Consider the following 25,401-nt stretch of genomic DNA (forward strand, 5'->3'; position numbering starts at 1 on the left):
AGAGCAATGCGTCTTTTGTCTTTCTGCATTACCACAACCCTTCCTTAACTCTTTCCTAACGTTAAAAAGATGAGTTTAGAGCCACCCCAAGAACAACTCCATGAGGAAATGTTACAACATGGGGTAGTTTAGGAAAAAAGGCATGTTAAAGGCTTACTGGATTATGCTGAGAAGGTGGATAGGGAGACAATTCTCTCCCTCTCTCATAATACTAGAATCATTCAATGAAGCAGAATGTTGGAAACTGAGGCGTTCTCAAAGTAAAGGAAGGATTGAACTCTGATTAATAAGAATACACACAGAGGCTTGAACCAGCAAGACTCTGGGAAGGGTGCGTATAATAATCTCTCTGTGCCTCCAGCCCCTGGCCCAGGTCGTTTTATTCCCAAAAGAACTTTTTACAAAGTGTTCATAAGAACCAATCAGATTTCTTCTGAGCATTTCAACAAACCCCACGTGGGGACAAAATCAGATCAAAAGAAATTCTTTTAACTACAAAGACTACTCTGAGTATGGATACATAATCTGAGAGTAAATAAAAGAGGACTAGAGAAACTCCGGAGATCACAAACAGGAGTAAATAGGAGAGGATGGAAGGATGGCAAGGAGATAGGCATCTTTATCACCTTCCTGGGAAACTATTTCCAGGCCCTAAAATAAACATCCTGAGATTAACATACAGTGGTACCCCGCAAGACGAATGCCTCGCAAGACAGAAAACTCGCTAGACGAAAGAGTTTTCCGTTTTGGAGGTGCTTCGCAAAACAAATTTCCTATGGGCTTGCTTCGCAAGACGACAATGTCTTGCGAGTTCCTGCTGGTTTTTTCCCCTCCCCCCTTTTTCTAAGCCACTAAGCCGCTTATCAGCTGATCTGATCAGCAGATAAGCCGCTAAAAGCCGCTAATAGCGCTAATAGCGCTAATCCGCTAATCCGTCAATGGGCTTGCTTCGCAAGACGAAAAAACTGCTAGACGAAGAGAATCACAGAAGGGATTCTTTTCGTCTTGCGAGTCACCACTGTATTGGAAAGGCTACTTCAAAGAAGCTGCCCACTATCTTTGATGACTCAGATGCCTATCTGCAGTACATTACTTGTCAAGAAAGAAAAATGGAACAGGGATGCAGAGGTGTGGCTTGATCAAGAATCATATCAAAATAGTTTAAACCCAGTCAACGCAATGCTTTCATTGCTGACACAGATAGCTTACTCTATATTTGCTATAATTCCTCATAGCAATCCCACCTGATCACTACAGGAAACCTCAGGACAAACAAAATAATTGTGCTGCTTCACACAGCACAGAATGGCTGTTGGTTGCAGCTGGCCCCAAGACTTTATGAGCTCAACAGCATGCAATCAAGGAATGAATGAATTATCCTACGTACCCCTAGAATAAAAAAAGTAGGTTTTCACACCACAGTTTGAATTCCTATGATTTCTTTTTGTAGAAAGATGTGTTAAAATTTGCACTCATTATCTACTTTCAAAATCTTTCACAAAAGCAAATATGGTACCCAGTCACATCAAACATCTGTTGCTGATGTGTATGTCTCCCCAGTCATTTCACACCAAGCCCAACTTGAAGTTGGTTCTTCCATCAATTTCAAAACAGCATACATTCACGTTTGCAGGCTACTTATTATTTTATTTATTTATTTATTTATTTATTTATTTATTGATATACATACAACTCTTCTACCATAGAAGGACTTCATGATGACAATTTACAACAAAATTACATAAATTAATAATATAATACAATAAGACAATAGCAGCGACATTAAAAGAGCAACAAAGATGGTGTCATTGGTTGCCAAAAGTATACATTTTTAAATTTTTTGCACCTGAAAGATTTTTTTTTTAAATAAGAGTATAGGAGGGAGTTTTAATCAGGGTTGCCTCATGGAGAAGGCCTGCCTCTGCCTGGTTGTTGCCACCATCTAACCTCTGAAGGCAAGTCCACCCAGAATAGGGTCTCATCCAATTATCTTCATGAACAGACAACTTCATATGCTAAGCTGAACTATATTATCATGAGAAGCAAGAACTTTAGTTTGGGAGAAATGGAAAATGGTTTTGCTTGCTCAAGAAGCCTGCTTAGGACTTAATGAAAAGATTTCTGATAACCACAGAAAATTGGATCTTGCTTAATCATTGTTCCCTTTATTATGAAACTTGAATGACTGAGTGCTTATCAGTTTGGAAGCTAAATGTGGCCACCCCCAAAATAAGAAAGCATTTGATTTGTGCCACGAGTTGTGTCATTGTGTAATTTGTCCCATTATTTGGAGGCAAAACCTCTGGGTTTACACTGTCTCCCCAAAACAGCAGCTGTCTGTAGTGCTTCGTGTCTTTGTTTCAAAGGAGCAGGGTGCTGCTCCAGATCAACAAAAACTATGGCACAATCCTGGATTTCTCCATTGAGAAAAAACTGGAAAGGGAGGGCAGGGGAAAGAAGAAATTGGCCTCAGAGCTGGAAAGCCTACCAGGCGAGATGAGCGCCGCAACCCCAGAGTCGTTTGCGACTGGACCTAACAGTTAGGGGTCCCTTTACCTTTACCTGGTGCTACTGCCTCACCCTGCCTGAACGTTGGGCTGGCTCTAGGTCAACTCAGTAAATGCAAACCATGCTTTTGTTTGAGCAATCTGTGGAGTTTATTCAGTGGAACAAAGAAGATTCAATCTGGATGTTCATATCTGGCAGGAGCCTGAGACATTTAAAGGACTGTGCAAAGTCTACTAAAGGAAAGGATCAGGGTGTAAGGACTCAGAATGGTTGGGAGGCTGCTTGTCCTAATATACATTTGAAACTGTTGCTGCAGGTGGAAATACAGAGTAAGCAAAGCACTGTTTCCCTTTCCCTATCTCTTCATAAGGTCTCAAAGTAGAACGAAGGCTCTTTTTCATTTTTCATTCCCCCACAAACAGAAAGGGGCAAGACAGCAGAGAAGCCACCCTTCTCTCTTTCACTCACTCAAGTTCAGCTCCAGCCCCACCTCAAATTCCTAAAGCTTCAGAGATCAGCAGCTCAAGGTGTGTGCGCCAGGGAAGAGGAAGAACAGGAGATCACAGTTCATCCCGAGGCGATTTGTCCCCAAAGTCCTCTCTCTCCTTAGGCGTGGATATAAGCATCCAGCCAGTGTTCCCCAGACTCCTTCAGCGTGCTGCAGAGGAAAAGAGAAAAAGGCTCTCAGTAATCCTCAGCTTAGTTTCAGTTTAGTGCTTGTCTTTCTTCCTTGCGCTGTTAATTTCACTTTTAATTTACACACTGCCTTTCTGTATTACCGTAGCTGAGATTCCTGCATTGCAGGGGTTGGACTAGATGGCCTTGGGGTGCCTTCCAGCCCTACAATTCTATGATTCTATACACAAGGCAGTGTCAGTGTAGAGAAACAAAAGGCGGTGTGAAGAAGCAACAAAGACTGCACACCTTATAACACAATCTGATCCAATACAAAGGTGTCATAATAAAAACATAAAACATAAGCAACTTAAGCCACATAAAGTGATATTCAATATTCCATTAAAATATAATAGCACACAATAAAATTAAATATCAGCAAATAATTATTGAACAGAAATTCACTCTCAGCAATTACAATAAACAATACTATATTTTTCCGTCTATAAGAAATATATATTCCTTATGTACCCATGTATAAGACACCCCCTATTTTTGTGAATTCCAAATTAAGAAAACATCCCTCAGCACTACCCGTGTATAAGACGAGCCCCAATTTCAAGCCTAATTTTTTGGTAAAAAAAACCTAGTCTTACACACGGAAAAATATGGTATCTAAACTATAATCAATAAAAATAACAGCAGACCATAGTGCGTATAACAGCACAATACAAATTGAGAATCAGTTTACACAACTTAAAAGCAATTTACACAACTTCTCTCTTCCCAGCTGGTTCTGTTGTTCCTAAAGTCAGGGTTTCGAAAAGGCTGCTAGGGCTGGAGGATGGGGGGGTACAAGGCAAGTGGGGGAAAGCCGTTAATTGAACTTACTGCAATATATCTGCAAAAGCCGTGAGCAGGGGCTTGCATTGGTACTTAATGCCATGCTTAGCACAGAGGGATTTCACCAGAGGAGCGACCTTCCAATAATTGTGGCGAGGCATCGTTGGGAAAAGGCTGTGGAAAGAGAGCAAGAAACATGGGGAACCAGTGTGGTGTGGAAGTTAAAATGCTGCACTAGGACTTAGGATACCAGGGTTCAAATCCCCACTCAGCCATGCACCTCGCTGAGTCAGTCTCAGGCTCTCAGCCTAACCTACCTCACCACCTTGAGCTCCTTGGATGAAAGGTGGGGTGGAAATATAAACAATAAACCAGTGGCAGAGCCTTCAGTTAGCCAAAGCCATCCCACCTCTCTTGAAGTTTCCTAACCCTTTCCCACCCAATACGAGTATGGGCTGTCATTTACATGAAGGCCTTTTCCAGACACATTCACACTGTGCCAGTGTCTCTCTTCCATATGTCACATACTCACTGATGCTCAATCTGGAAGTTCAGGTGCCCCGTGTACCAGTCATTGAACAGGGATTGATCCACATCACACGTCGCTGCGAGCTAAGTGAGAACGAGAAAGGAGACAGACTGTTAAATGGCCCGGCAAAGGGGAACAGCTGCCTCCAGAACCAACCCCACCAAAATGTGACCATGGCAACTGGGCCATTTGAACAACTCTCTCTTTGACGGAAATGTAACCTTGCCCTTTCTAAGGAGGCCATGCACTTCAAAGCGCAAATGGATGGCTGAATCTATCAGATGAAAGAAAGTCATTGTCTCTGGGAGGAAGAAGTACATATTAACTCACCTGAGCAGACACCCAGTCCAAATTCTTATCATAATCGATAGTCATGGGAATGTGGTTCATCTGTGAGACCCAGAGAAACCAAGTGCTTTCTAGGAACCTGGGTAGATCAACACAAGAACAACAACAATAATCACCATTCTGTCAGAGATTGGCCAATACTACCTCATACAGAATGAAAAGGGCTAATTCTTTCAAAGCAAGTTTTTTCTACACCCTCCTTCCGCTTACAAGGCCCTATTCCCTTTCTGCTCCTGTAGTAGTGATGAGAGTAAGGGAATAAGAGGAGCAAATGCTCCATGGGCCTTCATTTGGCCCAGCAGACTTACTTGTGGGAATTTTCCAGTGCAGATATCTCTGGGATTTGTAGTTTTACCAAGGCCTCACAAAGAGCCTGGAAGACCTGGGAAACTACGGGATCTTTGCCTTGGAGATGTCTGTTATTGTTTGTATTTCATCAAATTGGCACTGCTAACTCCAGAGGAGTCTATTAATAGTTAGGCAGCCTCTTATGTCAGCGAATGAACCTTTTTGCCACAGAAGAACATTGCATGGATAGTGAAGTTTCCATTTAAAACAACAACACCAGGAGATAAATATAATGCTAGAAACATATAGTGTGAGATCTCTTAACAAATGTAACAAATTTGTGCAAGGACTTCTGCTTGCACAGCAGGGCTTCCCCCCTCCACTTACGCCCCCCCAACATTAGCTGGGGGGTGGGTGGGTCCAGAGGTAGGCCCAGAACAGCATGTGGGGGGAGGGGAGGGGGATTGTTCCATCTCACAAACTGATGTACTTTGTGCAGACAAAATGTCTGTAACTGCATGGTGCTGAATTCTACTCATCTCTGTATTTTACTTTTCCACTATCTGAATGCAGAGTAGGGGGCAGAGGAACAGTCTCTCTTGGGACTGATGGACACTTTCTTGGACTGCTTCGCTAGGCCAGGCCAGGGGAGATCATCTGCATGACGGATCTGTTCACACTGGTGGGACAATTTGAGATGCAAATACAGCACTTTGTACATGCACAGCTGCCCCCACCCACCCCATCCACGAGCGTTTTGTATACAGATTATTTACCTGGCCAGCCAGTAGTATGCCATGAAGGTCTTAAATCCCATTAAAGGAACAAACATGAGACAAACGCGGATGTTGTAGAACACAACGCAAGCAAACTCCTGCCAAAGAAAACTGGGTTAAGGCAATAAAAATGATTGAAAACTGCTGCCTTTGGATGGTGCAATTATGATGGCTTAAAAGGCCATGATGCCATGTGAATCAGAGCAATGTTTGCATGTATGGAAATGCCCTGGGAACTGTATCATGTTAAGAAGAACTGCCTCCATGGTATGGAAGGGCATCAGTATCAGTGCAGATGAGACACATGTTTCTGCACCGGGGTGGATATTATGAAAGGCAGTACAAATAACAAATCAAAGGAATGAACAAATGAAAATCTCATGGATATTGGTCTTCTTGATTACTGTAGATCTATTCTTCCCTCCCCAAACTGACATTGGCTCCAACAGACAAAGGCCAAGTGGATTTGTTTACTCTGTTAATTCACGAAAGTAAACTCATCCTTCATGTGGCACAGGAATAAAATAATGATTTCTCTAATGCAACTCTGGTGGCTAGCTGCAGGCAGTGCGGACACAGGACATCTGCATTCCACCATTACGTTATTATCCATAGGGGAAACAGTGCAGTTACAAGTTCACAGATGACTCACCATCCATTTTTTCCTCTGAATTGCAAAGCGTATTATAATCAGCTGCACAAATACAACGAAAGTCATCGGGGCTAAGACTATGGAGAAAAAGGAAAGCAAACATAAAACAAAGAGGAGTATTTTCCTCCAGTTGTAATAACCAAGCTTTCCAAGCCCGTAAGTATTTCTGGGTATTTCTCATCTCCCAGGTAATTCTGGAGCAATCATACTGAGCTAAATTTAAGTTGGAGGAGGTGTCCGTTCAAGATCCCTTGCAGCCCTGTGACTCTATAGCTGTCTGATTTGCATTTGTAGAAATGGGCAATTTTTTATTTTTTTTAAATGAAAATGGTCAAGCTTGGCATAATTAAAGAGCTGGCCTAGTGCCGGTGATTTGTTGCCATAGGAGCTCAAGGGTATTTGACTTTCATCCCTCCTGCCCTGGCTGGAGGTGAAGTCAGGAAAGTGTGTATCTGAGAAAGAGAACCAAGGCAAAAACAAAAGCCTCAGGAGTTTTGAAACTGAAGCTGAAAAGAGATGGAGCAGCTCGACTTGCTTTGTGGAATTGGTGTCCCCCCTTCTAATCTACTGCTGGAGTTTTGATGCTGTTAAATTTCTTTCTTATGCTCAGCCTGTATAAATGTGTGGGGAAATGCTACTCATCTCCAGGGATCTTCATTCTGCAGAAATAAACCCTAAGCTGGGAGTCTGAAGTCTCTCACTCTCAGAGATTGGGGTTTGTGTAACACTAGTAAAGATAACATTTCTTCTATCTATCCATTTGCCTATAGCATATTTTTTTCCAGAACCTCCAGCCTCTGATCTAACAAGCTTCGGTCCTAATCCCCAAAGAGACACAGCCTTGCTGATGGTAGCAAACAACTGAGAGAGACTCACGGATGAAGTATTTGTGCTGGTGCTGGTAAGGCATGTATTTCTTCTTCTTCTTCCCAAGCTGCGAATGGAGAGCAGAAGTAGTGCGTTTAAACATAGGTAACAACTTTGCTGACCTTTTGTCACGGCACAGATTTTTCTTAGAGAATTTGATTCAGGAAAGAAGCCTACGATATATGTTTGCAACATGAAATCGGCTTCCATGGCCATGTTTGCACGTAAGGCGAAACCAAACCATGGCTCTAACCTACTGCACCTGTTATTCATGGTGTGCATTCCCCTGTCTACTCACCTCCTCAGAGAGCGGCTTCCCCAGGCTGAACAGGAGCGGATGCATGTTGAGATCTGGGTCCTTGCGGAAGCAGTTGGGTTTGGCATGATGCTGGTTATGCATATGGTTCCACCAGCTGGGGGGCCCTCCCTGCAAACAGAATAAAAAGAAAATTCCACCAATTTTTCATTATTCATGTTGGTGGTGTTGGAGCAACTACGTTATGTGCTTATTCCTGACACACAAATTGGGGGGGGGGGAATTGAGAAAACAGAGAATGACAACTTCAGCCTCCTAGGGCACTCTGATGCATAGCTGTCAACTTTTCCCTTTTCTTGCGAGGAATCCTTTTTGGAATAAGGGAATTTCTCTTTAAAAATGGGAAACGTTGACAGCTATACTCTGATGTTGACCTGAGAGTCACAGTCATTTAACAAAGTATTCGACGAGAGTATCAAGAGTGAAGTTATTGAACTAGAATTTATCAGGAAGTTTGATTCTATTCCTGTTTAGCCTCTATGAGTTCTAAGCAGGAGAAACCCCACTCTCGATACTGGGCTCTTACTTTAAGTACTCCTGCCACAATGTGGTGAGCCAGTCTATTCCACTTGGGCTTCTGAAAGACGGAAACATGCCCAAGATCATGCTGAAGAAAGCCATACTGGATCTGGAAAGCAAAAAAGCAATATCAAAACATGTTGATAGGCTATTTTCCACAGATGGGTTAGAAGGAACAAATGGCTCACTCTTTCACTAAGACTTGGGAAAAGCAACAGCAGCTATCCTACGCACTCTGCCCCTGTTTAGTTCCCCACACATTTGCAACGGAAATTGGCAGGAAGCCTGGGCACTTTCATCAGAAGGAGAACTGGTTCCCATGAAGTTAGTACTATAGAAAAGGGCACTAGGCCTTCCTGCATGGGTATATAGCCTCACTTCCCACGGTGGCATAATAAAAAGGCTTGCCTCATGAATGTTGCTTATAAAAGTTCAGACACAACAGAACAATGAAATGGAAGATTTTAAGTATTACAGTAGCATTGTGGAAGCCACAGTCAATGGATTCATCCCACAGGGTGGTGTAACTTTTAAAGGCGCACAACTATGTGAACAAGGCCAGTCACACAGATCTTCACCTTGAAATCATCACCTCCCATACTAGCCAGGCATAATATTTATGATAAGGACCCATTCCATTGCAAATGGCTCTACCAAATGGCCACAGGCCTTTCAAGGTCAACAGCTGTGTGTGTGTGTCTGTGTGTGTGTGTGTGTGTGTGTGTGTGTGTGTGAATTCCTAGAAAAGCAACTCACACAGCACTACCATAACATCAAAGGGTGCCAGCATATCTTTCCAATGAAGCAACTTTTTGCTATTTCTCTGTTAACAACTGACTTTTTTTGCCTCAAAATGAAAAAGAAAATGCTGGATTGACATCTTTATCAATCTACTGTGACTCCAAGGTCTCCTTCCTAGACAGTCAGTTCCACCAGTTCAGACCTCATGAACATGCATGTGAAATTAAGAATTTTATTTTATTTTTGCCTTGACATGCATCACTTCATACTTGTTTACACACATTGAGACCACATGCATTTTGACTACAAAGCTGTGCCTGTCTAGCTGGCCTTTCGCACGGAACCAGCAGCATTGCAGAGAAAACTACCTTGGAGCTGCTGGCATTCAGAGTGCTACCAAACAACCCTAATTTTGCTTCTGGGACCTCACAACTACATTTCCCCATGCCATTTGTGCCAATGTGCACCGCAACCTCTGCATCACTATCTACTACTACTGTCTACTATGCTATGCTATCTAGGTGACAGGTGATATCCACAACCTTCACATCAGACAAGCAATAAATCCTACTGCCTACACACCGATCACACACCCAGTTGTCAAATTGCCTACTACTAGGATCACTCCAGCTCTGGAGAAGTTCTCTCAGGACAGGTTTTCTTTAGATCAAGGAAAGGTCAGGCAGCATAGTGCGTCCTGGCTTCCAGGCCCTGTTGCCGAACTTGCCTGGCTGTTTAACTTGCTTTGACACTTGTCCACTGGGGCTCCCTGCAGCTTGTGGAGCTAGCTCCTTTTGCTAAGTTGCTCTAAATCAGTGTTTCCCAGACTTGGGTCTCCAGCTGTTTTTTGGGACTACAGTTCCCATCAGTGCTGAACACTGGTCTTGCTAGCTAGCGGTGATGGGAGTTGCAAATCCATAAACAGCTGGAGACCCAAGTTTGCTGGAGACCCAAGTTTGGGAAACCCCACTCTAAATTTATATGCCTGGCTAGTTCCTCCCAGCTGCTGTTGCAGTCAGTAAGGTCAGGTGTATGGCTGAAATTCATGAAAGTAGGGCTTTGAAAAAGGGAGTAGTAGTCTGGAACAGTGGATGTTGATTGACTGGACAATGGGCAATAAGATGGCTGCAAATTAACTCCTTTGGGAAATTTTCTTATTTTAAAACTTTTAATAAAAAATAAGTAGCTTTTGCCTGTTGCTGAGCAGAGCACGCTTTTAAAAGTGCAAGTTTAGCTGTAGTTTTAAGTGGTACCTTGAACTCCCACTTTGACAAACTAGACCAATTTTCAGCTGGTAACATTAAATTTGTGTGTTCAGGTCACCATGATATGCCTGAAATTCCACAAGCTATGCCAAATGCTTAGGGGGGTGAGGATATGACAAAGCACTAAGACAGGTAACCGGTCCAGAATAGTCCAGACTGAATCCTGCTGCATCCAGTAATGCAGACACATTTACCTGTGCAATGGTGAACAATGCTACACCAATGAGGAAAGGGGTCCAGGTTTTTCCAAAGTACCAGATGACGAGCCAGGATGCAATGTCTATCAGGAAAGCATGCAGGAACATGAAGGCAAAGAAGGGATAACTGGCCTTCAGGAGTCCAGATCTCTTCACGGTGCTATGCAGCTCACGAAAATCTTGTATCAGCATATCCTGTGAGAAATGACCATGGTTAAGTTCCCCCTTCACAAAGTACATGCATCTGATTTGAACTGTAGCATTACTACACTTTCTCTAGACAGATCATGATGGTAACAGAGAGGCCAAGCCAGCTGGTCAGCTCTCCTTCAACAGGGGGCAGGATGAGACAGGACTCTAAGATAAGAGGGGCTTCCCCCAGGTGGGATTGGACAACTGACTGAGGTAGGCGGAGACCTCCAGGTATCACATCTGAGGGAAGGCAAGGCCAAGCCTATGCTGTTGGGGCCGCTCCAGATCTAGGGGCTGCACGCGCCCACGCAAAGGGCGCCCCCCGTTTTAAGCGGGGAGCGGTCATTGTCTAACCAGAGGCAGTGGAAAACCACTCTCTGCTCTGTCTCTCCACAGTAACTTCAAGGAGTGTAATGAGTGGGTTTTCTGTAAGAGTTGAGGTTTTTGTACCCAGATGCTTCCTGTGCTGTTGTTGGAATCTGTCTATCTTGAAAGACAATGGAATGCCCAGATGTCAAGACCCTGACTTCTCAGCCTCACCGATGTGGTCCAAAGGAAAGCAGAACAACACACTTGGCACCAACTTGGTTGCTGGAGTTGCCAGAATGAGGCATCTAAGACACCATCCAACTATCTTAGGGACTCCATTCTGGATCTGTTTAGGATTTACTCCTTAGCCTTTCCTTCTAACAAATATATCCCGCAAGGCAGCAGAGGTTTAGGGCCAGAATTTCCCTTCTCTGCCTTCTTGACCATTAGAGCCACTTGTCCGTTCCATCTGCCAGAGCCTGTCTTCGCATGCAGGGGAAGTGCACTTGGCATGCTAGTTGCATGTAAATCCTACAAGGAAGCAGGGCAAGCTCACTAGGCTCCAACTCTGCTTTGCTATCCTCATCTCCTTCCATGAGGATGAAATCCAAAGTGTGGAATGCCTTTGCTCCTCACATGATCTAGACCCTCAATTTTTCAGGGTTCTATATTGTGTGGGAAATCTCCCCATTTTAGACTTCACCCTTCAACTCACTGAGGTTTATGGGCAGGGCCATAAACACAACTTTACTGGTGACCAGTGAAGAATGGGGCAGGTGCTTAGTGAAGGATCAAAGCAGAGAGATTTAAATATCCAACCAGATCCCTCCACCACCTACCCAGTTGCACAAATTTATGGTTGTCTCTTCCACGGTGGCTGTGTGCAAAGCCATTCTCTTTCACATCTCTACCACGGGGACAAGGGGTGAAGAGCAATATTGAGGTTCTAAAGCATCATGAAAAGTGTACCCTTAGGGATCCATGGGGCCTAAGCCACCAAAGGGAAATCCTGCAGCTAAGTTCTTTGGTATCTACAGTGTGCTTTTGCTCAATTAGAACATGTAAAGCATTTTAGTCCAGTGGCTTTTGCCATGCACACTACATGGAAAACTTACTTTTTTGGTGGGTTCACAGCTTGGTTGATCAGGTGCCAGCTCCCCAATTAGCAGTGAGCTCAGGTATTTCTTTACTAGGTCCTCATCCTTGTGGAAAGCGGTGAAGGCATCCTAAACACACACACACACACACACACACACACAAACAAACAAACAATAATGTAAAAGGATGTAGGGGTCTTAGTACACCACAAACTTAACATGAGTCAACAAAGTTATGCAGGAAGAAGAAGAAGAAGAGGAAGAAGAAGGAGGAGGAGAAGAAGAAGAAGAAGAAGAAGAAGAAGAAGAAGAAGAAGAAGAAGAAGAAGAAGAAAGAGCTGATGCTATTCTAAGCTGTATGAACAGAAGTATAGTGTCCCAATCAAGGGAAGTAATAGTACTGTTCTGTTTTGCCTTGGTGAGACCCCACCTGGAGTACTGTGTCTAGCTCTGGGCACCAGAATTTGAGGATGATATTGACAAGCTGGAATGTGAGCAGAGGAGAGCAACCAAGATGATCAAGGGCCTTATGAGGCAAGGTTGAAGGAGCTGGGTATGTTTAGCCTGGAAAAGAGCACACTGAGAGGAGATATGATTGCCATCTTCAGATAACTAAATGGGTTGTCACATGGAGGATGGAGCAAGCTTGTATTCTCCAGCTCCAGATGGTAGGACCTGAACCAATGGATTAAAGTTACAAGGAAAGATATTCCGACCAAACACCAGGAAGAACTTTTTGACAGTAAGTGATCACTAAGCTCATTCTGGGTTGATCATTCCATTTTTATTTTTATTTTTGGGCATTCTAGAAAGGACTATCTGGCAGGATATTCTTCACTGAATCCTATGATGAAATGACATGCTTTTAATGAAAGGGCTGGTGCTGTGCTATTTATATTGTAATTATTGGTATGGTTTTAATAGATTTTATATATGTATATAGTTTTAATTTTATCAATGTTTTATGGTTTTTTAATTATTGTTTTTTCTATGCTTTTAGCGGTTCTTATTTTTTTCTTTAAGCTGCCTTGAGTTCCCTCAAGGAAAGGTGGGGTATAAATACATATACAACAACAACAGCAACAGCAACAGCAGCAGCAGCAGCAACAACAACAACAACAAATGAACAACTATATTTTATTTCTGATAAGTAAGTTTCACGTTTTGCTGTAAGTACTTGTGAAGCCAGTGATTCACAAATCAAGACTGGCATACAGTTCCTGTTAAATGAGTTAACAGAAACTAGAGGTCCAAGACTGATAGTAATGATCACCCATTATGATGTCATTTGGTCTGATCTTCAGAAAAGCACACTCTCCTTTTTTTAAATTTTCCATGGGCATCTTTGATTTTTGGTTCAGGTAAACTAAGTTTACCATAGAATCCAAACCATGAACAATGGTTTGCGGTAGTCCTCTGGAGCAACAATTTGCAACCAAAGTTTGCTCATTCAGATGTAACAGGAAACTATGGAAGAGAACTGAAGTATACAAGGAGAGAAAGAGGGAGCACATCAGCCTAAGGAAGGCCAAGCCTTTGTTTAGCATTACATTTGAATTAGCCCTGTAAAGAGACTACCCTAATTAATTGCATTCAGAATTCAGCATCAATAGAATCTCAGTGGTCATTCAAAATAAACAAAGCAAGTGCCTTGACCTTGTGGGTGAAAAGAGCTCAGAAACATGTGTGCCTGGTGAGGTCTCAGAAGCCAAATGGGCTGAGCACAAGAAGCAATGCTGAGGGTTGAGGATGTGTTTGTGTGTGTGTACAGAGGCTGGATCTAGACACATCAAAGAAGCATTTCAGTTTGAACAGGAGAAACAGTTAGAGAAAAACAGGACTCCAGGCCGCTATCTGGTGGCAATATCACATATACAACGCATACAAATAACTTTTAATGTAACAGTCTAGCTGAGTCCAAAGGCCTTCAGGCAGTGACTCTTTGCTTATGACTGTGAGTTTCATAACCAGCAAGAAATCTTCCACCCACAGAAGGCTTCTGTAGACGCCAACAGAGTTTACACAATTTCTCAAAGGAGCTTCCAAACTTCAGAATGAACTCACTTTAAAATGAATCACATCTTATTGTACCCAATTCCTTTCTCACGTCACATTTCAGTTTCATCAAACACCTTTCCAGCTACATATATTACCAAAAGTTCAGCAGATGGACAGGCAAGAAGTCTTTCCGTGTTTTCTTATTCCCTCAGAGGAGGAGACATGAAAATCACAGCTAAAGACAGAAGGCACTTGAAAAATCATTGAAGGAAGAACATACTTAGTTATTATTTTCTTCATAAAATGTATATACTGCTTGATTGTAGAAAAAACCTCAAAACCTCAAAGCACTCAGCAATGCCCTAAATGGCAAACCCTATGCTAGTTATAGTTTTGGTGGGTGAAGTCAAATGCAGAGGCGTTCTGAGCACTGTCCCGTTGTCAACATGAGTCAGTGCACATCAGTATCTTTCCCACCCGCATTGATTAAAAGGCCGATTTCTGATTTGGGGTGACAGAGTACAGCAGCAGTGATGTAAACATGGGTTCTCCTACCACACATGCTTCCTGCTTCCATTGGCCCATTCTTGTGGAGTACTCTGCCAATAGATACAGCAATGTGTATTCTGTGCCAACTTTTAAAAACTTGCTCAAACCTTTTCTATTCTGCCAGGTCTATGTGGACAATTCAAAACAAATCCTTTCGCAATGGTTGATGGATGTTTAACTTTTTATGGTTTTTACTGTGTGGTTTCATTTTTCGTTGCTGGAAACTGCTTTGATTTTTTTAAAAAAAATCACATAGTGGTATATAAATATGTTTAGAAGTAATATTCAAACAACCCAACACAGCATGCATCACCAGTCAGAAAACTTTTCCAGTGTTGTGCTTACGTGGCACATCAGATGGTGCCGTGATTCCATTATAGCTGCTTGCACTCAAAAGTGGTGCCAGGAATACCTTCTCCTATGTTACGTTGTGCCATTGAAACAGTACATTCCAGCCTGACGACCCCTCCAGATGTCACTTCGTGATGATTTGTATTCACGATGATATTGGGGCACTTTTACACAGTCCTGCTTTCAATACTGTTTGTGCCTGCAAATGTTTTGGGTTGGCAGATAGCCTGTTTCATTTCCAATCAACACACACCCTTTAACCACCTGCTGTAATCCTGGAACTTTTTATGCTACTGATGTTCTGGGTTTATTCTTTTCTCCCTCTTTTGGTGGTGCACTATAGGGTAAGCACATCCCTCCAGATGGCAGTAATACAGTAACACCGGTGAAGCACTGGAGAACAACTAACCAAGTGGCGTGGCGTGTGGACAGTCCAGTGTAAATTCACTACTAATGCACTATTATTGCATCAAGGACATGTTGAAGAATATACCCACAAACAACAACAAAACAGTCTGGAGGGGCCCATTAGTCAATTCATTCCAGCTTAAGACATATCAGACTAAGAAACGTCTAGCATGACCAGATGTCATAATTATGCATCAGCCTCTTGTTCGTGTTCTCAGAAGCGATAAAATCTGTAAGCCTGGATATGGCCCAGGACATTTCTCTGCCTGAGGTAGAAAGCCCAATGACATCTCCTCCTTCACCCACCCAGTGTTGATAAACATATTGCAGCAATCTTAATATAAATGGTAATTTATAGGCTTTTAAAAGTACCCTCCATCTTACTACCTGAGGCACGCTGCCCCACTTGCCTAATGGTAGGTGGAGCCTTAATTATTTCGCTGGCATCTGAATCCAAGAGCATCTGTGGTTTGTGACACTGAAAGACAATCATGTAAGAACACGACGGAGTCCCAGGAATCTTTAAACGGCCCTTGTGGCCTAAGCCAGTCCATTCCAGTGTAGGAGGTACAAACAGGGTGTGAAGGCATATCAGATGAGGAGATTTCATGGGCATGGTGAGCACATGTCGTACTGAGGGATATTCTAACTTGTGGGCATCAGCCACGTGTCCATGTTGTAAGCCCAGAAGCAAGGATGGGGGAGGAAGTCAATATGTAATAATAGTAATTATTTATTTTGTGTACCCCACTCATCTGACTGGGTTAAATTCAGCTCACATTTAAATTCAAACCTATAAATTCACAGTTTCCAAAATAATACGATAAACAAAATGCAGCCGTCCTTTGAAATTCACACGTATCTGAATATTGCGATGCCATTCTTTAAGCAAACAACATTTACAAAAATACATATATTGGGTTAAGGTGTGCATACAAATAAATATGTTCATGAAAATAGCATGAATAGTAAAATGACGTTTTACTATGTTTTTATATGTGCTGTAAGCGGCCCAGAGAGCCTGGAGAAACCCAGCCAAATGGGTGGGGAATAATAATAATAATAATAATAATAATAATAATAATAATAATAATAATAATAATAATAAAATACACAAATGCATCACACCATGTGTACATTAGTCAATGCCAGGGATTTTTCTCAGCCAGAATTCACTGGAACTCAGTTCCACTACCAGGTGGGCGCCATTGCCATTCTAAGAGAACAAGAGAGCCGTTCATGGTGAGTTCCGGCACCTTTTTCTAGAAAAATGGCACTGGTCAAAACCACTGAAGGATTTTATGAGGATTTTAAAAAGAATAATTGTAAATTCCTGTAGAAATGTGGAGAATCGATTGGAAGATTGGAAGAGCAAGAGAACCGAGAGAACTGATATATTCCTCCCTCTCCAGGTAGAGGGAGCCTGAGGTAGAGAAACCGATTGACACCTTCTCCTGCCCACAAACCCTAATGTTGGTAGAAATATTACGGCAAACTAAATAATTGACACGTTCCAGCCTTTTAATAGTAGTCCTTAAATCTATAACTTGAGTTGGGCTGCCTGCCTCAGTCTTCTTGGCACTGAATAACTCACTGGCACCTGCTGCAACTACTTCAGAGATCTGAAGCAGTGATAGGCATGTGAGAACGCAGCTGATGTTTGCGACTCTTAGCCAATGTTTCATTCCTGTTCATATTACCCTGTGGGTATTAAACAGGTGGCCAGGGACTTACTAGGGGGAAAGTTGGTCTGGCTACTCGCTTCAAAGAAAACACCTTTAGGCAGTGTAACTCCACCACAACTTTCTGGATCCCTGTGAGGGTGGCTGTGCGTGAATGTGAGCACCAGCGTTATTAGTTAAACCCTTTCTGTAAATTGCTTAAACGTCAATTAACACCAACTTCAGTTACATGTAATTTGAATAAACCTGTTTTTGTGGGTGCCAGAATGTTCATTTGGTTAGGAACAGAAAATATATATGTAAAAATAAAATACCTTTAGTTTACTTTGACATGCAAGAAGTGTGCTAGAAAGTGTGCCCAAGGCAAAATGAGAAAACTTTAAATCACCAAGGTCAATATCCGGCTCATAACTGTTCAGTCAAGACAATCCCAAACACAACATCCTTTACTTACACTATTCTTAATCTCAGGTGGTGTTTTCTAAATTTTAATTTCAGGTGTACAACAGATTAGTATATTTCACACTTTGCCAATTTAATCTGCAAAGCTAAGACATTCTGTAGTGAAATATAAAATTGTGGCTGTAATTCTAAGTGTACTTACCAGGGTTAAACTCAACGAGAAGAGCAAAAACTACAATCCCAACAAATATCAGCAATGCTACATCAGTTCTCTTAGCTTCCTACCCCAACATTACTCAAATATTTTGGCTGAGGAGACATCCTCAGTCATAGTTTCTCACAGGTATGATAACTCTGCTTTTGAGTCCATATGAATCCTTCACCCACCTGGGCTTCTTTAAGCCACCTGGAAGTCAGGCAATGATATGTAGAAAGAATTATAATCAATTATCTTGAGAAGGAACTGCAGACTAGCTTTAGTCACCCATGCCAGCCAGAATTTAGCTTCCTCCTCCAGCAAGCTATTATGGGGTGGGCTTTTCTGTGCCTTCAGACCCTACTTCTAACTCTTGTTTCCTACAATAACAGAAAATTGCCAAGGAAACTTCATGAGCATATGAAGAACCTTGGTCCCTCTAGCCCTGAATGCCTACAGTGCTGTGTCCTCCAGGGTGTCAGCCACAAGTCTTTTCCAGGTCTGCTACCTGAGATCCTTGGAGATGCTAGGGGTCAAATCTGGGATGTGGTCCAAGTAAGGCAGGGGTGGGTGTGCCTTTTTGACAGGGGGGAAAAAAGATATTTATCTCTCTCCACCCTTCTTGCCAACTTCAGCAGGTGGATGGGACCACCCATCTATCAATCTTCCGATGACCTGATGACATCAGGTGTCTGAGAGGTGGGTGATCTCAGAGGGCTGCAGGGATGGATCTGCTTTGCCAATGCATTCCCTGCATTGAACTCTCCCCTCTCTAGCTGTTGAGCAGAGGGTGCAACCCTGCTCTCTACAAGGGTCTGCTTTGCCAGTGTGTTTCTTGCAGGGAACATGCTGGCAAAGATGCACCCAGTAGGATTGAGCCCCATCCCCATCAGCTGATGCAAGCCAGTGATGTTAGGCTGCCATGACCTCATGGACCAAATGGGATCCCCTAGCAGGTCTATGGGCTGGAGTTTCTCTACTCCTGATTCAAGACATGTGCTCTGCCACTGGGTGATGGTCCTTCTCCACTGCTCTCTGCCCCGCAATAAGGTCTCACCGTGGCATCTTGTCCGGAATAGTGGCTGATGACGCGCCTTCCTCCAGGGTGCCGCCAATAGAACTTGCTGACATCGTAGACTTTCCGGTTGATGACCAGCCACCTCTCTTCCTTGGAGTTCCCTTTGCCCGAACGGAGTCCTATCTCCTCCCAGGTGAAAAGCTGTGGAGCATCTAAGCAAGGTTCCTTTCCTCCTAGAACAGTGCCTGACTGTGGAGGCATTCTGACTGACAGTGCAGCACCAGCTTCTCCAGCTAGTTACTGTACTCTTTATCCGGGTTGGAGCCACCTGTTTCATGTTTCAGACAGGTTTATATAGATTCACACACCTGTTGCAGCAATCCAACCCACCACCCAGGACATTCTGTTACTTCAGGCATTCTCTTTCAAAACAGCTGCCTTTCTCCTGCTCCTCCCCTTGGCTTCCTTTCCCCATAATGCTGCAAGAGTCACCTTTCCGTCATGCCTGTGTATCCTTCACACCTACTAGACCTCAGAACTGGGAGAACGAGCATGTGAATAATTGTCGTTTAATTAATACAGCCACATACATAGAAGCCATTTAGCTTTGGGTGCTCTGAATTGTGCAAGAGTCATAGCTTCACCCCAACAGAAGTTTGATATTTGCCAGCCATCATCACAGATCACTTCCAGAGTAATATTGCTTCCTTTTCCAAGCAACAGAATTAAGAGAAGAGAACATGGAGATATAATCACAACAGTTATGCCACAGGGAGGGACGGGAGAGAAATTTAAAGTTTGTGTTTGAAGCCAAATCTTCCCGTTGCAAAACATTATGAGAATTGAAACATGGTCATCCTTTGATACCTGCAATTTTTCAAATCATGCAATTCAGTTCTCCAACCATTGTTTACGAAAATAGATATATTAGGGGAAAGTGTGCATGAAAATGAAAATAACACAGAAAATTGTATTATATTGGGGAAACTTGTTTGCAAACAATTGTATGTTAGTTAAAATTGTGTATAAAATTGTATTAAGAGTAATTCACATTAAATTCCACATGAATTTTTATTAGGATTTTTTTTTAATGCAAGTTGCTGCAGAAATGTGGATAACTGGATTTAATAAGCACCAAATGAGAAACTGAGAGAATAAAAAAAAACCCTTATCTCTAGCCACATATTGCTCCAGTGAGTGAAAAGAGCTAAGTATGTGTTCCCTCAGAGAGCACGTAGCTTTTTCACTCACTGGAGTGATATGGGGCCACCTCCCATCCATCTGTTCTAGAAACCACCCACCTCAACATTATCTGAATTGAGCATCAGTTTGTTGGCTCTCATCCAATCCATTACTGAGGCAAGACAATCATCCACTGCCACACCTGTGCTGTGTGTCATCCACATATTGCTGACAACATAGTCCAAACCTCTGGATAACCCCACTCAGTGGTTTCATGTAGATGTTAAACAGCATGGGGGTAAGACTGAACCCTGAGGAACATCACAGTGAAGACTCCATGGGGCAGAATAGCATTTCCTAAGCATCACCCTCTGGAAACAACCAACCAAATAGGACTGGGAACACCACAAAGCTGTGCCACTCACCCCTAAGTCAGACAGCCGCTCCAGAATGATACCACTGTCCTGAAAGCCACAGAGAACATTGATGAGAATTAACAAGGACACATTTCCCTTCTCTCTCTCTTGGCAAAGGTCATCATACAGGGCACCAAAGCAGTTTCTGTACCAAAACTGGGCCTGAAGCCCAGTGGCGGAGGTCATGCTCTGGCACCAGGGGGCGGAGAGCAGGCGGGGGAGTGCCTAGCACGCATCCCGGGGTCATGGTGCACCACCTGTGGGGGTGTGGCACCCAGCGCGGGCGGGGAGGGCAGCTGTGATGGCACTCCATCAAATCAGAAACCGGGATGGCTTCTCTAAATCAGGGATGTCCCTGGAAAATAGGGACATATGGAGGGTCTGAGACACACACACACATTTAGGGACACGTACAAAACTCCTTCATACGCATACATATAGGACATACACATACAGAGACGTCCCCCCCCCCAGCTGATGCATGTAGGTCACTTAAGGAGGAGGCAATGTTCTTTCCATGCTGTGGGGATTTTCATTCCCATTACAACCACAGGCTATGAAGAGAAGATTAAATCTCTTCAGCCAGCCTAGCATAATGAGAATGAGTGAAAGTCAGACAAGTCCTGCCTAGGTCTGCACCCTATTCTCCCTGTAGTATCACTACCACCTCCAAAATATTGAGTTTATGGCTCATGGGCCACCAGCTAAAGCTTGGTGGAGCAGATCAGGCCTTCAGACTGCACTTGTTCCAACTTGTTGGGTTCAGTGGGGCTTGCATCTGAGTAATGATGCTTCCAAAGAACATTAAGTCCTTGGTTTTAAATACTACGACATTAACTTGTTATCCTCATCTCATTTTAATTAGCAGGTAGACTTTATGATCCTCAGGTTTTTCTCCAGGTTGCATGTTAAGGGGGCAGTTTTTTCAACTCACAATCCCCTCCATCCACCAAAAGGAAGAGGCCAATTGCTCTGGCAGGCTGCAATTTATCCTGTCCCAGGTCCCAGTGCCCCTATTGGTCACTTGGTCCTGCACCCAGGGGAACACCCAAGACCTCCTGCTACCATAGGTCAAATGCGTGGCAGGTGGATGATTGTAGAGTGGCTCAGGGCCTGTCCACAAAACTGCCTGCCTGGGAGGGCAAATGGACTTTCTTCAAGCCACAATCCACTCCCTTGGTTCTGGACACCACTGTTCTCACTTGAGTACACTTGCTAGGAGAGTTACACTACATTTACCTCTGAAATGATATAGGAATCTGTGAATTACATTTTAACTAGATCTAAATTGTACATATCTAATCTGAAAGATAATGATTTTTATGGAAAATATGTTTTCATTTATATGATGCAAATGACAGGTCCTATGTATCAGCCGTAATCTTATTTAAAAAGCTGTCTCATCTACTTTTGGTGTGTCTCTTTGGGATTTTAAAAAATATCTGGCAGGGTAGATATATGTGGCATTATTTGCTAGATGGCTTTGAGCAACCACAAGGTTCCCTTTAGGCTTGGCATGTAGGTCTGGATGACAAACAAACTGGTGGGGCCATGCTTTGCTTGTCAAGCTCATATACTCAATGTGGCAAGGTGAGGCAGTTGCCCCTGATGGCAGGTTCTGGACAGCTAGGGGGCAGCAGATCTGACCTCCAAGGAGCATGCTGCCCACCTCCTTTCCCCCCTTCTTTTGCTGCATGCCTATGGCCCACCTGCCACCTGTCCACTGTTGCCCATTCATCTCTAACCTCCTTCTACCCCCAGAAGGGCAGGCACATTGATGCGGGTGAGCTGTGGGTGAGCGGCCGGTGGGTGTAGAGGTTCTGGGAGTCTCCTGGCCCAGGCTGTTGTACTAAGAAGCGGTGGCAGTGATACTACCTTCTAGGGTTGGTTTTCAATTCTGTTCATTTGGCTATTGCTATCCCAGCAAGAAGGCTAGCTCCAAGGCTATTGGGAGCTGGTCCCTTGACATAGGGTTGCCATACATCCCAGAATTTCCCGGACATAGTCAGAATACTGCAGTTGGAAACAGTGTCTGTGTGGAAATTGCTTAAATGTCCGGGAAAATCCGGCTTTATGACAACCCATGTAGGAAGTCTAGATTTTGGCGAATTTCCTTAAAAAATATATCAACAACTTTGGGCAAACTTTTGTGTCCAGATTTTCACTTTTTGAAATATGGCAACCCTACTTGACAGCTGGCCACAAGCACAGTGATCTGAGGAAGACGTCCGCTGCATTTCCTTCCTGGCTATGGAGGATATGAGCTTTCAGTACAGATGGCGATCCAGAGAGGAAAAGGAGAAGTTGAGCACTCTCTTGTTTTATCAGCTGATCACTTGCCCCAAGGAAATTCCATGCACTTGACTGAATGGAATGCACTTGCAGGTCTCCAATGACAACCAGGGCAAGAAAAACTCAGCAGGAAAACTATTGTTGTTCCTGGAGTCACATGACAGTAGATTATAAATGGGATTCTGATTTGACTTGTTTCATTCCTTTTTTAGCTACTCTCCCATAATTTAAATTGCAAATTTCATTATCCTGGACAATATCTCAGGTTCTGTGATTCCACACATTAAGGCAAATTTAAGGCTTTTAAAATATGTTCCTTGCCCTTATGATTTTAATAACAACACTGTTGTTAGTGTTTAAGGATACAGGCTCAGACTTGAAAACATCAATCCCAACTAGCATAGATTAAATTGGTCACAAGCTTGTTGCTAAATATTAACTCTGAGATTGGGGCAATAACATGGGAAACAAAAGCTACAAAGATAAGATGTAGGTCCTAATGTTTAGATATACAGGAAGTCTTCTACATACTGGCTTCTGGGCTGTTATCCAATCTTTTCTGAAACTATAGAGCACAACACATTTACTCATCTGAATTTTATGTTTTCCATTTACCTTTAAGCATTTCAGAGAATGGTGTTCCTCTTAGAGCTTGACAGATTATATTAGCTGTGTTAACTGAAACCTAGTGTTAAACCTTAGGCACATCTCTCTTGCTATTTGTGATAGACACAGAGACCCTGGCCACAATGCTTAGTGTTAGCCTGTAGGTCGCAGGGTTGAAGGTCAATGGGTGTAATGGACTGGTTGGACGCAGAGGAATGGTGGGAGAAACCAGCTCAGGACAACAGTGAGTGGTCAGAGGGAGAAGAGGGAAAACACTGGGGAGAGGAGGTGTCAGAAGCTGAAGAGGTAACAGGGCTTAGTAAGCTGGGAGAGTCCATGGCAGAAAGAAGTCCAGAATCAGAGACAGAAGCTGAAACAGGAGGGTGGGAGGAGAGAGGCTAAGAGGCAGAGATGAACACAACTGGTGAAGAGTCATGGTTGTCTCCCCCTCCAGCTGCGACAAGCTCCCCTGTGGCTGAGGAAAGTTGGAGTCCAGCATCATCTGGAGGGGTACAGGTTCTCCACTAAGGTACTACCTGTTTCCACAAGGATCTCCCCAAATGCTTCTTCGCATAGTATTCTCTGCATACTCACATGAAAAGAAGTGTAGCAGGGCAGCTGATTACAGGGAAAAGGGTATTTTCTGTGGGCATGCCCTCCTGAGAGATGCTTACCCACACAAATACCCTTTTATTTTCTCAGACCTTTTAATTTATTTTATTGCTCAACCTGAATCAGTTTTATCTCTTTCACATGGGGAAAAACACTTCTAATGGTTTTAAATTTGTTTACCCAATAGCTGTAGTGGGCAAGATGTGAATACCCTAAATATGTAAGGAAGGGGCTTCCTTATCACTGAATTTATCTAGCCAGAGTTCTGATAATGCTGCTTCAGTTCTTCTCCAGTTCTTTGCCTTGCAAAAGTGTTTAGGCTTCTTGTCTCCCCGGGGAACCACTTGCAAGTCAGGGAAGACAGTAACGAATTATGGTGCCTCCAGAATGTCAGTATTTTGCAAGAGAGATTCAAGTGCATACCAGATATTAAGGTATGCATAATTCAAGTGAATTAAAATACTGCCATTCTTGCACAACAAATCCAACTTTATTTTGAAATTTAACTTTTTCTAACCAATCAGTGGGAAGATGTATAAATGCAAATCAGGATGAATAACCTGAATAAACTGCTTGCGAGCAGATCAGAATGAATGCTCAACAAAACTAGATATGTTTCTCAACATTTTTAATCCTATTTGAGCTAACATTAATCCCTGCATTAGATGACACAATCATTTGATTCAGCATGAGGTTGTTGAAACTGTATGTGGGTCCTTATTCTGCCTAACTGCACATGTCAGTGGTTCCAAGCATAAATCAAATATCAGTGGAGAAAGAGAGCACTCCTGTCTTGTACCTCTCTCCAAGCCAAACTGATCTGAAAGAATTCCATTTGCCCCCCCCCCTTGTGATTTCAGAGAGTTGTATAAAATTCTGATCCATTTTATAAATTCAAGCTTTTCCAAAACACGAACTGCCAATATAACTTCCTCAAATGCTTTTTCAGAATATAAATAAATAAGTGCAGCCAGATGCATTTTATGACTATTTCAGGCCACCAAACTGGTTACGTTTCTTAGATAACTGCTGGCTGTCCTGGCACTTGTGCCTCCTAAGCTCCTTCTTGATGCTGTCTGCCACTCCCTCAATGCTCCACGCTGTGTGCCCTGCCACTTACAGCTCATAATAATAATAATAATAATAATAATAATAATAATAATAATTTATTTATACCCCGCCCATCTGGCTGGGCTTTCCCAGCCACTCTGGGCGGCTTCCAAAAAAAAATTTAAAATACTGTAATACATCAAACATTAAAAGCTTCCCTGAACAGGGCTGCCTTCAGATGTCTTCTGAATGTCAGGTAGATGTTTATCGCTTTGACATCTGATGGGAGGGCATTCCACAGGGAGGGCGCCACTACCGAGAAGGCCCTCTGCCTGGTTCCCTGTAACTTGGCTTCTCGCAGTGAGGGAACCGCCAGAAGGCACTCGGTGCTGGACCTCAGTGTCCGGGTAGAACGATGGGGGTGGAGACACTCCTTCAGATATACTGGACCAAGGCCATTTAGGGCTTTAAAGGTCAGCACCAACACTTTGAATTGTGCTCGGAAACGTACTGGGAGCCAATGTAGGTCTTTCAAGACCGGTGTTATGTGGTCTCGGTGGCCGCTCCCAGTCACCAG

The 25,401-nt window shown here is 43.2% G+C and overlaps 1 protein-coding gene and 1 long non-coding RNA gene across 2 annotated transcripts; one reads left to right on the plus strand and one right to left on the minus strand.

Moving 5' to 3' along the window:
- Positions 1 to 1,620: 1,620 nt before the first annotated feature.
- Positions 1,621 to 19,002, minus strand: LOC308593524 (acyl-CoA (8-3)-desaturase-like). The gene is made up of 12 exons (XM_081205959.1): positions 18,706 to 19,002; positions 12,081 to 12,191; positions 10,462 to 10,659; positions 8,269 to 8,370; positions 7,725 to 7,853; positions 7,436 to 7,493; positions 6,560 to 6,636; positions 5,908 to 6,005; positions 4,826 to 4,922; positions 4,499 to 4,578; positions 4,015 to 4,140; positions 1,621 to 3,166 (listed from the first exon to the last, which is right to left on the minus strand). The coding sequence occupies exons 1-12, from the start codon at positions 18,925 to 18,927 to the stop codon at positions 3,115 to 3,117; spliced, it is 1,350 nt and encodes a 449-aa protein (XP_081062085.1). The 5' UTR covers positions 18,928 to 19,002; the 3' UTR covers positions 1,621 to 3,114.
- On the plus strand, positions 8,377 to 10,184 carry LOC308593586. The gene is made up of 2 exons (XR_014011020.1): positions 8,377 to 8,968; positions 9,005 to 10,184. It is a non-coding gene; the product is annotated as an uncharacterized lncRNA (long non-coding RNA).
- Positions 19,003 to 25,401: the final 6,399 nt, after the last annotated feature.

The sequence above is a fragment of the Podarcis bocagei genome (genome assembly GCF_964188305.1).
Source record: "Podarcis bocagei genome assembly, chromosome: 1".
Taxonomy (NCBI): domain Eukaryota; kingdom Metazoa; phylum Chordata; class Lepidosauria; order Squamata; family Lacertidae; genus Podarcis; species Podarcis bocagei.